General features: G+C 43.2%; 1 protein-coding gene across 1 annotated transcript in view; it reads right to left on the reverse strand.

Annotated features, from left to right (window-relative positions):
- The window catches only part of kcnh5a (potassium voltage-gated channel, subfamily H (eag-related), member 5a), a 122,375-nt gene that overhangs the window by 19,633 nt on the left and 89,199 nt on the right, over positions 1–13,543 (reverse strand). The window contains exons 9-10 of the mRNA XM_038968738.1: positions 6,724–6,976; positions 4,888–5,084 (exon numbers count right to left, since the gene is read on the reverse strand). Coding sequence (XP_038824666.1) covers positions 4,888–5,084; positions 6,724–6,976 — 450 coding nt within the window. The remainder of the gene's footprint in view (positions 1–4,887; positions 5,085–6,723; positions 6,977–13,543) is intronic.

Consider the following 13,543-nt stretch of genomic DNA (forward strand, 5'->3'; position numbering starts at 1 on the left):
AATATTCCAAACAGCCTCACAACCGCAGACCATGTGTAACCCCGCCAGCCCAGGACCTCTACATCCATCTTATTCATCTGTGGGATCGTCTGAGACCAGTCACCCGGACAGCTGATGGAACTGAGGAGTATTTCTGTCTATAATCAAGCCCTTTGTGGGGAAAACCTCGTTCTAATTGGCTGGGCCTGGCTTCCCAGTGGGTGCTCCTGACTCCCAAGGTAAACGGACTATTTCTCAGGCCCAGATGCTAGAATATCCATATAATTGACAGATTAGGATAGAAAACACTCTAAAGTTTCCAAAACTGTCAAAATATTGTCTGTGAGTATAACAGAACTGATTTTGGAGGCGAAAACCTGAGGAAATCCAACCCGGAAGTGCCTTTTATTTGGAAAAATCCCTGTTTCATTGCCTGCCCATCCTCCATTTAAAGGGGTATCAACCAGATTCCTTTTCCAATGGCTTCCTCAGGCTGTGACCAGGCTTTAGACATAGTTTCAAGCTTTTATTTTGAATAATTAGCAAAATTTATCAAAACGCGTCAGGTGTCCTTTGATTAGTTCATGCGCGCGAGAGTTGTAGCTCGACATTTTCTTTCTCTGTAGTATTGAATAGTTTACCGTCTGGTTGAAATATTATCAATTATGTATGTTAAAAACAACCTGAGGATTGATTATAAAAAACGTTTGACATGTTTCTACGAACATTACGGATACTTTTTGGAATTTTCGTCTGCCCTTAGTTTGCCCTGTCTGCCCTGTGGTTTTCTAAACATAACGCGCAAACCAAATGGAGGTTTTTGGTTATAAAAATAATCTTTATTGAACAAAAATAACATTTATTGTGTAACTGGGAGTCTCGTGAGTGCAAACATCCGAAGATCATCAAAGGTAAGCGATTAATTTTATTGCTTTTCTGACTTTTGTGACCAAGCTAATTTGCGGCTAGCTGTTCTTACTGTTTTGTCTAGTGATCGAAAAACTCACAAACGCTTGGATTGATTTCGCTGTAAAGCATATTTTCTAAATCTGACACGATAGTTGGATTAACAACAAGCTAAACTGTGTTTTGGTATATTTCACTTGTGATTTCATGATCATAAATATTTTTTGTATTTTTTTTGAATTTGGCGCTCTGCAATTCAGCGGTTGTTTACGAAAATGATCCCGCTAAAGGGATCCGTGCGTCAAGAAGTTAAAGTTTCACGAAGTCATTGGCACGCCCCCAGGGGCACAGACAGGACCTGGCATCATGATACAGCCTTTTTCTATGTCCCGAATAAAACCCCCACCTGGATTTTCTATCACCAGACCAAGCTTACCTCAATTATGAGAGGGCTAAGGGTTGAGACCAGACCAGTACCTCTATCAGGGAAATAAGGGAAATAAGGTTTAAGTAGATTGCTGAATCTTTTAACCATCCCACGTGGTTAACCTCTTAGACTATCGATACCGACAGAATAAGAACAAGTCTTTGATAATAATTACTAGTCTGCAGCTAGGAATTCGGTATCATTGAACGAGAAGACCGACAACTGCCGAAACATCTATCTATAACGACATGAATGAATGTCACTCTGAACTATCCATTCTAACCACGACAGACAGAGGGCGGACAAACTCTCCAACAGAAACAAACTTTTCAACAGAGATCCCGACGACACACTGAGCGTAAATATCTATATTGATTGCAATTATTACCGAATGAGTGAGCGTTCATGTGCAAAGGATTAGCATTTCAATTGTTATAATTATCCACTTTGTAGTGTCTCTTATCTTTCGCGCCCTTATCAGTCCCTCTGTCTACCAAGCCGCCATGCCGGTTTAGCCCACTAGGGCACATCCCCCTATCATTTATTTGTAACCATATCTACTTTGTTTGTTTGTGTGATGCATTTCTGTGAGTACTTAGTTAGTAAAAAAATGATTTTAAGACAATTGATGTATGGATGACTCATAGTGAAGACTGGGTTCGTGCAGATAACCAACAATTTACGACGTTTGGAATGAGACTAACGTGAGGTAAAGAATAATTCATTAATCAGAAGACTAAGTGATCAGATATTAAAATATCTGAAAGTTATATTAGGAAAATTATAACTTTGTAATCTGAATATTTTCCTTAGTGCCCCGACTTCCTAGTTAATTACAGTTACATAATTAAGTAGTTTAATCATATAATAATTACAGAGAATTTTTGATAAAGATTCATCTTCAGTTTAATGATGCCAAAGACACGACACCAGTCAGCCCCTCTCCATTCCCATGGACATTAGAGCATTGGACAGGCTCTCTATAGGCCGGGTCACCCACAATACCACCCCCATCAACCTACGTGTGTCAGGGAACCACAGCGAGACGATCCAATTTATGCTCATTAAGTCTCCTCAGGTTCCCGTGGTATTGGGATTCTCTTGGCTCCAGCAACACAAATCCTCTTATTGACTGGTCTGCTGGTGCCATCACGGGCTGGAGCCCGTTCTGCCATGCTGAAGTCAGCGCAGCCTGCCCCGGGACGTCTTCCTGGGAGCTCGGAAGTTGCCCCGGACCTGTCCGCCATTCCCGCGGAGTACAAGGACCGCTTCTCGCTGTGAAGATGACGTTGGAGGAGTGGAGGCACTGGCTGGAGAGGGCGGAACATCCATTCATTGTGTGGACTGACCACAAGAACCTGAAATATCTCCGCACCGCCAAGCATCTCAATTCCAGGCAAGCTAGTTGGGCCCTGCTTTTCCCACAGTTCAACTTCTCCCTCTCATATCGACTGGGATCCAAGAATGTAAAACCGGATGCGCTGTCATGCCGCTATAGCCCCATGGCTACAACCCTGGAACCCGAGACCATCCTTCCCACCTCGTGCCTGGAGACAGCACCTCGTGCATGGTGACAGAATAGGGAAGCATGTTCGTGAGGCGCAGCATTCCCAGCCAAACCCCCGGGGGGGGCGGGGCGGGGCAGATAACTGGATGTTTGTTCCTGATGGGTCCTCTCCTCGGTCCTGGAGAGGGCCCACCCTGCCACCCGGGCTCCCGTTGGACCCTGACCTTTGTGCAACAATGCTTTTGGTGGCCTACCATGGTTCCTGACGTCTCAGCGTTCATCGGCTCTTGCACGATCTGTGCGCAGAACAAGACTCCTCTGCAAGCTCTGGCTGGTCTCCTTCAACCTCTGCCTGTCCCTCACCATCCCTGGTTTCACATATCCCTGGACTTTGTCATTGGTCTCCCCTTGTCTGATGGCAACACCGCCATCCTGACAGACAGTAGTGGACCGGTTTTAAGCCGCCCACTTCATTCCTCACCCCAAGCTACCCTCTGCCAACGAGACGGCCCAGCTCATGGTGGATTCATGGACTCCCAGTGGACATGGTCTCCGACCGGGGTCCTCAGTTCTCGTCCCGTCGGCCAGCCTGTCCTCCAGGTTCCACCCCCAGTCCAACGAGCCAACCAAGATCTCGTTGGAGCGAGCCAACCTAGACGGAGCGAGCCAACCAAGACCTGGAGACGACTCTTCGCTGCCTCGGTCTCCGCCAACCCCACCGACTGGAGCCAGCAACTAGTGTGGGTCGAATACGCCTGCATCACCCTTCCTTTCTCTGCCACAGGTCTCTCGCCCTTTGAGCGTTCCCTGGGTGATCAGCCCCCACTCTTCCCTGAGCAAGAGGAAGAGGTCGGCATACCTTCGGCCCAGATGTTTGTCCACCACTGTTGTCATACCTGGAAGAGAGCCCGGTCGGCCCTTCTCAAGACCACCTCCAGGTATTGACAACAAGCGGACCGCCACCGGACCCTGGCTCCCCGGTATCGTCTCGGGCTGCCCCTCCAGGTGGAGTCCCGCAAACGTTCTCCTGGTTTATCGGCCCTTTTCCCATCTCCAAGGTCATTAGCCCCTCTGCTGTTCGTCTTCTGTTGCCCCGTAACCTCTGTATACATCCCACTTTTCATGTGTCTAGAATCAAACCCATGTCTCACAGCCCTTTGTCTCCTGTTTATACAAGTTTTCCACTAGTGTGTTTGATTTGTACAGCAACATGTCCGAGTTGGTGGAAGTTGACTCTAGATTTAGAAATCCCAAAGCCAACACTGGCTACACTCATGAACTTTTCAGCCAGGTTTGCTGTCATGACTGACTTAGCGAGATCATCTACAAACCACAGCACTGTCCATTTCTATATCAAGTGTCAACTCCCTCCTCCCAAGACATGCTTCTGTGGAAATCAAACAGACCTGTGAAAGTGTATTGTAGAAAATAGTTAAATGCACCAGGTTTGAATTACACAGACCAACTCAGACCAAACAGTATCCCTGGTAAGTATTTTTGACAAGTTAAATGGTCTCTCTTCCTATGTGACACACGCTCGTAATACTGCAGGCTTTCTGTCATTCATGGATTATTTTTGAATCGTTCATGGACCTCAATTTGAAAACATAAACTCAATGCATTCATGCTCGAGTAGAATGTCTTACGAACCGTAGGAAAGGAGACATGAGACATGAAGAAAGACATTGACAGGAAGAGAGAGTACACATTCTGGACACCTTAGACTGAGTTCACATACATAGTAAATGTGCTCACTTCAGCCTAAGTCACTCAAACTTCATAATGTGGTTACACTTTTTTTAAGCGGTTTTGATTTTCTCATAACAGTGTTCTGTAAGGGAGAGGAATTAAACAATGAAGCGCAATCATGCATGCCCCCCCCCCCCCCCCACCAACACACACACACACATTCATATTTTTTAAAATATGAAACTATCAACTGAACCTGCCCCCAAAACTCTAAATGTGCAGAAGCTGAATTGCAATATAGAACGTTCTACCAGCTGAGATAGGAACCGGGTGTGCTGCTGTCTTGTCTGTTGTGTTAATGAATGTGCATATTCCTTACCCGTTTGCGCAAATTGCAGCTGAGAATTAGGTTGCGGGAGAATGTGTTGGCAAAAGCAGTGTAGAACTCCAACACCTTCAGCAGAGCATCTCTCCGAATTACGTGCAAGTCGCAGTAAGTGAGAGCCCGCACATTGGCACAAGCATGTGCCAGATTGGCTTCCTTCCAGAAGACATCCCCAAACACATCTCCCTTACCTGGGGAACAGGAAAAGTAGCATTACTTTGAAAAAAACTCACCCAAAAACAATTTGTTACTAGTTAGGTTTCCCTCCAATTGGTGACAGATTTTCATGCGAATATTCTAAAATTGGCATAAAGAAACTATGCACATTTTCCCACCAGTGGTGTGTTTCCACCAAACTGACTTTTTGCTGATAAAAACCAGTACCTGATGATGTGGTGCACACAAATGTCAAAATCTAAAGTTCAATGTGTAATTTTGTCGCAAAAACTGTAGCATTAAATAGCAAATGTGCCTACTCTGACAAATGATCTGTTTGCACTTATAAAATGAGTTGGTTAGTGTCATCAACAGAGTAACTTAAGGAAAAGTGTTGCTTTGCCACCCTCTCCAGCCTTTCAAACTTAAAGGCCTGGTGCAGACAAAAACGTTAATAGACCAATAAGAAACAGTGTTCCAAACCTCTCTGGCAATAACATTTTGTTATCAGTTTTCCCCTCCCTGCTCAGGCCACTCCAAGAGCAAAATTCTTGGTTGAGAAATGGTTCTTTGCTCAGAAGCTATTTTTGTTTCTACTTAATTGTTACCCAGAAATTATTTGATATTGAGATAAAAACAGCGGCATTGGGCCTTTAAGCACAATGACAGAGCACAGTGATTGTTGTGTGTGTAGTTATTCCACAATTCAAAATCTAGAACTTGGTAGAGGGAACACTTCAGGGAGTTTTAACGGTAACTCATGCAAGGGAGATTCCCTGCTGTTCAATGGTTGATTCAGCATTGATTCTCAAAAAATCAAATTCATAGGCAATGTTAAAAAAGCTGTTCGCCGGCATTAAACACAACATTTAAAAAAACCTCTGGTTACTCTGATTAATCCATCAGTGATAAGCAAATACATCTACAGACAGTCAGCAACAATCACCGTAATCACCGTAATCAGTGGCTTTTTACCCGATTGTGTTCAAAGCCAGCGAACATTGGGGGCAGTTCACCAAAATTACACATTGGTTTCCTTACCCTGTAAGCAGTCTGTGGACAAGGTATGACAGCAGGTATAGCAGCATTTTCTAGTTTCCTGTCCAAATTATCCTAAAGTATGTCAAATTGATTGTGTAGCTCAATGAAGTTACTTATTTTCATTTGGACAATGTGTGCCACAAATTGTAAAACGTAAGCGTTTGGAATAGTGGCCAGATTGGTGTACCTTGCATGAGCTACCGTTAAACTCGCTGAAGTGTTCCCCCCTTGCCTTTCGTATTCGTAACTGATGTGTGTATTTTGTATTCTGCAGAGATTATTTGAAAAATAGACCTTCGTCTCAACATGACTCCCTGTCAAAATGAAGAAATATATATATATATTTTTTTAACAAAACATAGATATTTCTTATACCTTGTCCATAGACTGCTTACAGGGTAAGGACATTTGGGTGAACTATCCCTTTAAACACTGCTGAACCTTGCCTTGAGAGCATAGTATAACTGTCCTTCCCTATAATAACAAAAATCGATCTATTGCTTCAAAATGTCAATTTCATAGATTGTCATTCCATGAACAGCACTATGAGGGTATTTTAAGACAAACATCTCAGTTGAATCCTTCATTGATTCAGAATTAATCAGGGGTGCCACAGATCCCAGCGGTGCTTACCTAGAATGGCGATGACCTCGTCGTCCTGAATAACTTCCAATGACCCGGATACTACAAAGCAAAGGGTGTCCACACTTTCGCCAGCATGGAATATGAGGTCCCCTGGGGCGCAGTGTGTGGTTTGGAACTCAACCGCTAGAGAGCGCAAGCAGCCATCACTGGCCAGTCGAAATGCTGGGTGCTCATTGAACACCTGTCTATTAAGGTGGACACAGATGTCTGCTCGCATATCTTTGGGACAGATTGACAGGACCTAAAAGGGAACAAAAGCACAATTTGGTCACACTAACACTGGGATAGTGTTAAAAACAAGTTACAGAGCATCTTCAACAAGAGCAAGCTCAAAAATTTGAAATAAGCTTTAAGTCAGGGGTGTCAAATTTATATTGCTCCAGGGGCCACATTCGTGGCTTGCCACCAAACTGTAAAAACAAATACTCCTGTGTCTATCATTTTGGGGATTTCAGATGCTCCCTGACTGTTTAGCTTTTTTAGGGCTTGTTAGAGGCTGAGACACAGTGAATAGATATACTGTATGATTCCCTGATATTACACACTGCAGCCTGTACATTTTACTATGCTGGTGAGAATCACATTAGCGTGTTACATATTACCACACCAGTCTTGAAAAGAAAACAGTTCTCAATTCAAGCAAGGTTATAGCAGAGTGACTGGTGTAACTGTAACTGACTTTAAATGTACTTTTCGTATTGAGCCGGCATTTGCAGCCTTTATCATGAATGCGATCACTGCGAACGCGGGAACATTGCCTTTAAAAGCTGCATTGTTGACAGCTTTATAGACTGAATCCCAGCCTATGTATTTTAAAATATATTCAATGGAATCCCAGTGTCCTCATGTTGTAAAACCTATATTTACGGTTATTGATAGTAAAGTGGCAGGAAAGTTGTGCCCAAAACTTAATTGCTTACAGATCGGCAAAACATGTCACTACAACTTTACTTATCACGACTGGACAATTTGCCTGCCCTAAGTACTATAAAAAATGTATAAACGTTAAGTGACAATATGTTACTTTTCGGGTGACCCGACCAAATTTACATAGAATTGTGAGTTATAGATCTATCATTCTCATTGAAAGAAAGTCTAAAAAGCAGTAGATCTGTTCTATGTGCGCTATTTCTATGCCTTCGGTTCTTAAGTCTTTAGCTTATTTTGTCACATAAACTGAAATTAGGCGAACTATTCGAGTTTTAGCAACCAGGAAATGGCGGAGCGATTTCTGCACATAGGAACTTTGATATATGATATGACATATCACATTTATTGTTTTGCAGTGTATAAACAGTTCAATGTTTTCATTAATAAACAGTTCAATATAAACAAAACCATGTATGATGTGTAACTAAACTCAGAAAAAAAAGGAACGTCCCTTTTTCAGGACCCTGTCTTTCAAAGATAATTCGTAAAAATCCAAATAACTTCACAGATCTTCATTGTAAAGGGTTTAAACACTGTTTCCCATGCTTGTTCAATGAACCATAAACAATTAATGAACATGCACCTGTGGAACAGTCGTTAAGACACTAACAGCTTACAGATTGTAGGCAATTAAGGTCACAGTTATGAAAACTTAGGACACTAAAGAGGCCTTTCTTCTGACTCTGAAAAACACCAAAAGAAAGATGCCCAGGGTCCCTGCTCATCTGCGTGAATGTGCCTTAGGCATGCAGCAAGGAGGCATGAGGACTGCAGATGTGGCCAGGGCAATAAATTGCAATGTTCGTACTGTGAGACGCCTAAGACAGCGCTACAGGGAGACAGGACGGACAGCTGATCGTTCTCGCAGTGGCAGACAACATATAACAACACCTGCACAGGATTGGTACATCCGAACATCACACCTGTGGGACAGGTATAGGATGGCAACAACAACTGCCCGAGTTACACCAGGAATGCACAATCCCTCCATCAGTGCTCAGACTGTCTGCAATAGGCTGAGAGAGGCTGGACTGAGGGCTTGTAGGTCTGTTGGCAGGTTCTCACAGGTCCTCACCAGACATCACCGTCGCCTATGGGCACAAACCCACTGTCGCTGGACCAGACAGGACTGGCAAAAAAGTGCTCTCCACTGACGAGTCGCGGTTTTGTCTCACCAGGGCTGGTGATCGGATTTGCGTTTATTGTCAAAGGAATGAGCGTTACACCGAGGCCTGTACTCTGGAGCGGGATCGATTTGGAGGTGGCGGGTCTGTCATGGTCTGGGGCGGTGTGTCACAACATCATCGGACTGAGCTTGTTGTCATTGCAGGCAATCTCCACGCTGTGCGTTACAGGGAAGACATCCTCCTCCCTCATGTGGTACCCTTCCTGCAGGCTCATCCTGACATGACCCTCTAGCATGACAATGCCACCAGCCATACTGCTCATTCTGTGTGTGATTTCCTGCAAGACAGGAATGTCAGTGTTCTGCCATGATCAGCGAAGAGCCCGGATCTCAATCCCATTGAGCACGTCTGGGACCTGTTGGATCGGAGGGTGAGGGCTAGGGCCATTCCCCCCAGAAATGTCAAGGAACTTGCAGGTGCCTTGGTGGAAGAGTGGGGTAACATCTCACAGCAAGAACTGGAAAATCTGGTGCAGTCCACGAGGAGGAGATGCACTGCAGTACTTAATGCAGCTGGTGGCCACACCAGATACTGACTGTTACTTTTGATTTTGATCCCCCCTTTGTTCAGGGACACATTATTCCATTTCTGTTAGTCACATGTCTGTGGAACTTGTTCAGTTTATGTCTCAGTTGTTGAATCTTGTTATACAAGAATTATACAAGAATCTTGTCATACAAATATTTACACATGTTAAGTTTGTTGAAAATAAACGCAGTTGACAGTAAGATGATGTTTCTTTTTTTGCTGAGTTCATTTGTCATTTTAAAGTGTTTTTCATGGTTGTAAAGGTGAGGAATGCAAATGCCACAGCAAATCAAGAACATCCCATTGTTTTCTGGAATTATTCCTAAAGTTTGGAAAGCAGGACATGTATTTCCTCGTCACAAGGGTGGGAACCCTATTGACCTAAACATCTACCGCCCTATATCAAAGCTTTCATGTTTGACAAAAATATTACAAGCATTGATACTCTCAACTTCTCTCCTTGATATTTTTTTTACCCCCTTGTCTCCCCAGTGTCTCGATATCCAATTGGTAGTTACAGTCTTGTCCCATCATAAACAACTCCCATTAGGACTCGGGAGAGGCGAAAGTTGAGAGCCATGCGTCCTCCGAAACACCACCCTACCAAGCCGCACTGCTTCTTGACACACTGCTTGCTTAACCCGGAAGCCAGTCGCACCAATGTGTTGGAGGAAACAGCATACAACTGGCGACCGAAGTCAGCGTGCATGAGACCGGCCAGCCACAAGGAGTCACTAAAGCGCGTTGGGACAAGGACATCCCGGCCTGCCAAACCCTCCCTTAACCCGGACGATGCTGGGCCAATTGTGTGCAGCCTCATTGGTCTCTCGGTCGCGGCCGGCTGCGACACAACCTTTCTCCTTCTTAACCAGGAACTGTATCTTAAATACATATCAGTCTGGATTTAGACTGGAACATAGTACCATTCTGCTGAATCACAATGATATTGAATGCTTTTTTTTAAACAAAAAAAATGCAAAAAAGCGTTCAAGAGCATTCTATACTGTGGATCATTCATCTTGATTGCATAGACTGTTCTCTGTCGGACTTGATAGCAATGCTCTTGATTCAAAATGTACTTCAGTGATAGATCTCAATGTAAAATTGCTGACTGTGTCAACTCAATTCTTCGAGGTCACTAAAGGTATTCCTCAAGGGTTCATTTCCAGGCTAGTATTATTCACACTATATACAGTATAAACTATATGGGCCATTCTGTCTGTTCTTGCTCGGACAAGGCTTATTTGTCCAAGGCTTACTTGTCCAAGGCTTACTTACTACTGTATATACATTATATTGTTTCCTTAGTGAAAAACTGTCAGCTACACATCTATGCTGATGATACTGTGCTGTACTCATCTGCCTCTTCTGTGAACTAGGCTATACCTAATCTACAGACTGCTTTTCATGTCAAAAGCACTTGTTGAGCTTAAACTGGTACTGAATGCGGACAAAACAAAGTACTTACATATCTGCACGTTAAATGGAGCCCAAGTTGAGCGAGTCCCCTCATTTACAGAGCATTCGAAAAGTATTCAGTCCCCTTGACTTTTTCCACATTTTGTTACATTACAGCCTTATTCTAAAATGTATTAAATAAAATGAATTCCTCATAAATCTACACACAATACCTCATAATGACAAAGCAAAAACAGGTTTTTAGAATTGTTTGCAAATTTATTAAAAATAGAAGACCCTTTGTTATGAGACTCGAAATTGAGCTCAGGTGCATCCTGTTTCCATTGATCATCCTTGAGATGTTTCTACAACGTGATTGGAGTCCACCTGTGGTAAATTTAATTGATTGGACATTATTTGGAAAGGCACACACCTGTCTATTTCAGAGCAAAAACCAAGCCATGATGTCGAAGGAATTGCCCGTAGAGCTCCGAGACAGGATTTGCGTCAAGGCACAGATCTGGGGAAGGGAACCAAAACATTTCTGCAGCATTGAAGGTCCCCAAGAACACAGTGGCCTCCATTATTCTTAAATGGAAGAAGTTTGGAACCACCAAGACTCTTCCTAGAGCTGGCCGCCCGGCCAAACTGAGCAATCGGGGGATTATGGCCTTGGTCAGGGAGGTGACCAAGAATTTGATGGTAACTTTGATGGTAACTCTGACCTACTGGGAATGTGATGAAAGAAATAGAAGCTAAAAACTTATTCTCGCTACTATTATTCTGACATTTCACATTATTAAAATAAAGTGGTGATCCTAACTGACCTAAAACAGGGAATTTTTACTTGGATTAAATGTCAGGAATTGTGAAAAACTGAGTTTAAATGTATTTGGCTAAGGTGTATGTAAACTTCCGACTTCAACTGTATCTCTGTGATCTGTATCAAAAAGTGGGCTGGCCGTCTCTGACAAGTCATAGAACTTAACATTGTTTTATTTACAAAGTTCTCATGCTAAAACTGACATATTACCTCACATCGCTCATAACCTACAGAAGTTCAAAATACTTTAACTCGCTCACAGAAATGGCTAACTGTTGACATTCATCTTGTTGCCACTTATTTACAGGTAACTGACTGACATAAAAAAGGAAACACTTCAGTAAATGAGCGATACAAATTATATTTAAAGCAGTTGCTTCCACACAGGTGTGGTTCCTGAGTTAATTAAGCAATTAACATCCTATCATGCTTAAGGTAATTGTGACGAAGCTGACTCAGTAGCACTCGTCACGAATGCTCATTATTTAATTATTCTTACAAATTGTTTAGCGCATTCATGTTTCCCCATATCTACTAATTAATTTATCCTAAATGTACTGTATATACTGTTGTTCTTTTCCTCTTTTGCCAGTATCATGGCAAGGCTAATTATGTGTTGAGGAAATGTTTGGTCGAGTTGCATTGTGACGCTTTTCAGTTTCATATTTAAATGCAGACATTTACCATTTTCAATTCACCCAGTGTGTACAATATGTAAATGTGGGTACAATGTTACATGATTTAATATGTCATATTTGGGTAAAGAGCTCCATGGTTAATGATATGATCCATAGGGAGGAGCCATAGGTATAAAGGTACCTGTTCAACCTGTGAGCAGGAGGGATGTTCTAGCTCTGGTATGTGAGCTGGGTGGGGAGGTTGTCCATAGCCTGGTATACCCTAACCTGATTTAGTTGGTTTGAAAGGGTAGGTCTGATTGAGGCTTAAGGTTTCGATTTATATTAAAAACTTGCATTTTGAGAGTCTGCTCATTTAGTAAATACCTTTGTAGATTTAGTACATTTTCATTGAATTTCGTCATTCACCGGGAACCACCTTTCACTGTTAATAAACTGGACACTATTTTGCACCTGATTCTGCTGCCTTCTGCTACTTATTGCCCATAAGGGGCTGCTCCAACATCCGGTCCCTTTGACAGTCATGTATAAAAATGCCAAGTTGCCCATTAATTTGGCTACCATGGCTAGAAGAAATCTCAGTGACTTTGAAAGAGGGGTCTCAAAGGAGCATAACGTGTGTGTGTGTGTGTGTGTGTGTGTGTGTGTGTGTGTGTGTGTGTGTGTCAGATCTCATCAGATCTCAACACAATTTAACACTATTGGGAGATTCTGGAGCATTGCCCGAGACAGCGTTTTACACCACCATCAACAAAACACAAAATTATGGAATTTCTCTGGAAGAGAAAGCTTTCAGTGATGCCAGAGCGATTGATGAGGCTCTTCAAAGAATAACCTCAGCAGCAGGGAGGGTCAGCCCCAGCAGTCAGCTGGCTCAGGCACCAGGGCAACAGGAAGAAGAGGGATCAGATGGAGCAGAAGCACCAGCAGTAGTGCCACAAACGTCTGCTGTTTGGATGCTGTTTGACGAGAGAGCAACTGGGGATGCAGCACGAAGGAATCCCTCAGCAGATTCCATAATGGCGGTCTGATCCTATTTGGAGGAGTCCCTCCTCGAAAGATCTGCAGATCCTCTGAGCTGGTGGAAGAACAAGGCCTCGTTCTACCCACAGCTTACTAAAGTCATGACAGGGAGACTCTGCATAGTGGCCACATCCGAGGGTCTTCTCGAAAACGTGACAAATAATTACTGAGAGAAGAAACCGCATCAGCCCCTCGAAAGTGAGGCAGCTTGCATTTCTGAATGCAAATCTCTCATAAAAGCAAAATATGGTCAGCATTGCTGTGTGCTGCTGGTTATAACA

This window comes from Salvelinus namaycush, chromosome 29, assembly GCF_016432855.1.
Source record: "Salvelinus namaycush isolate Seneca chromosome 29, SaNama_1.0, whole genome shotgun sequence".
Taxonomy (NCBI): Eukaryota; Metazoa; Chordata; class Actinopteri; order Salmoniformes; family Salmonidae; genus Salvelinus; species Salvelinus namaycush.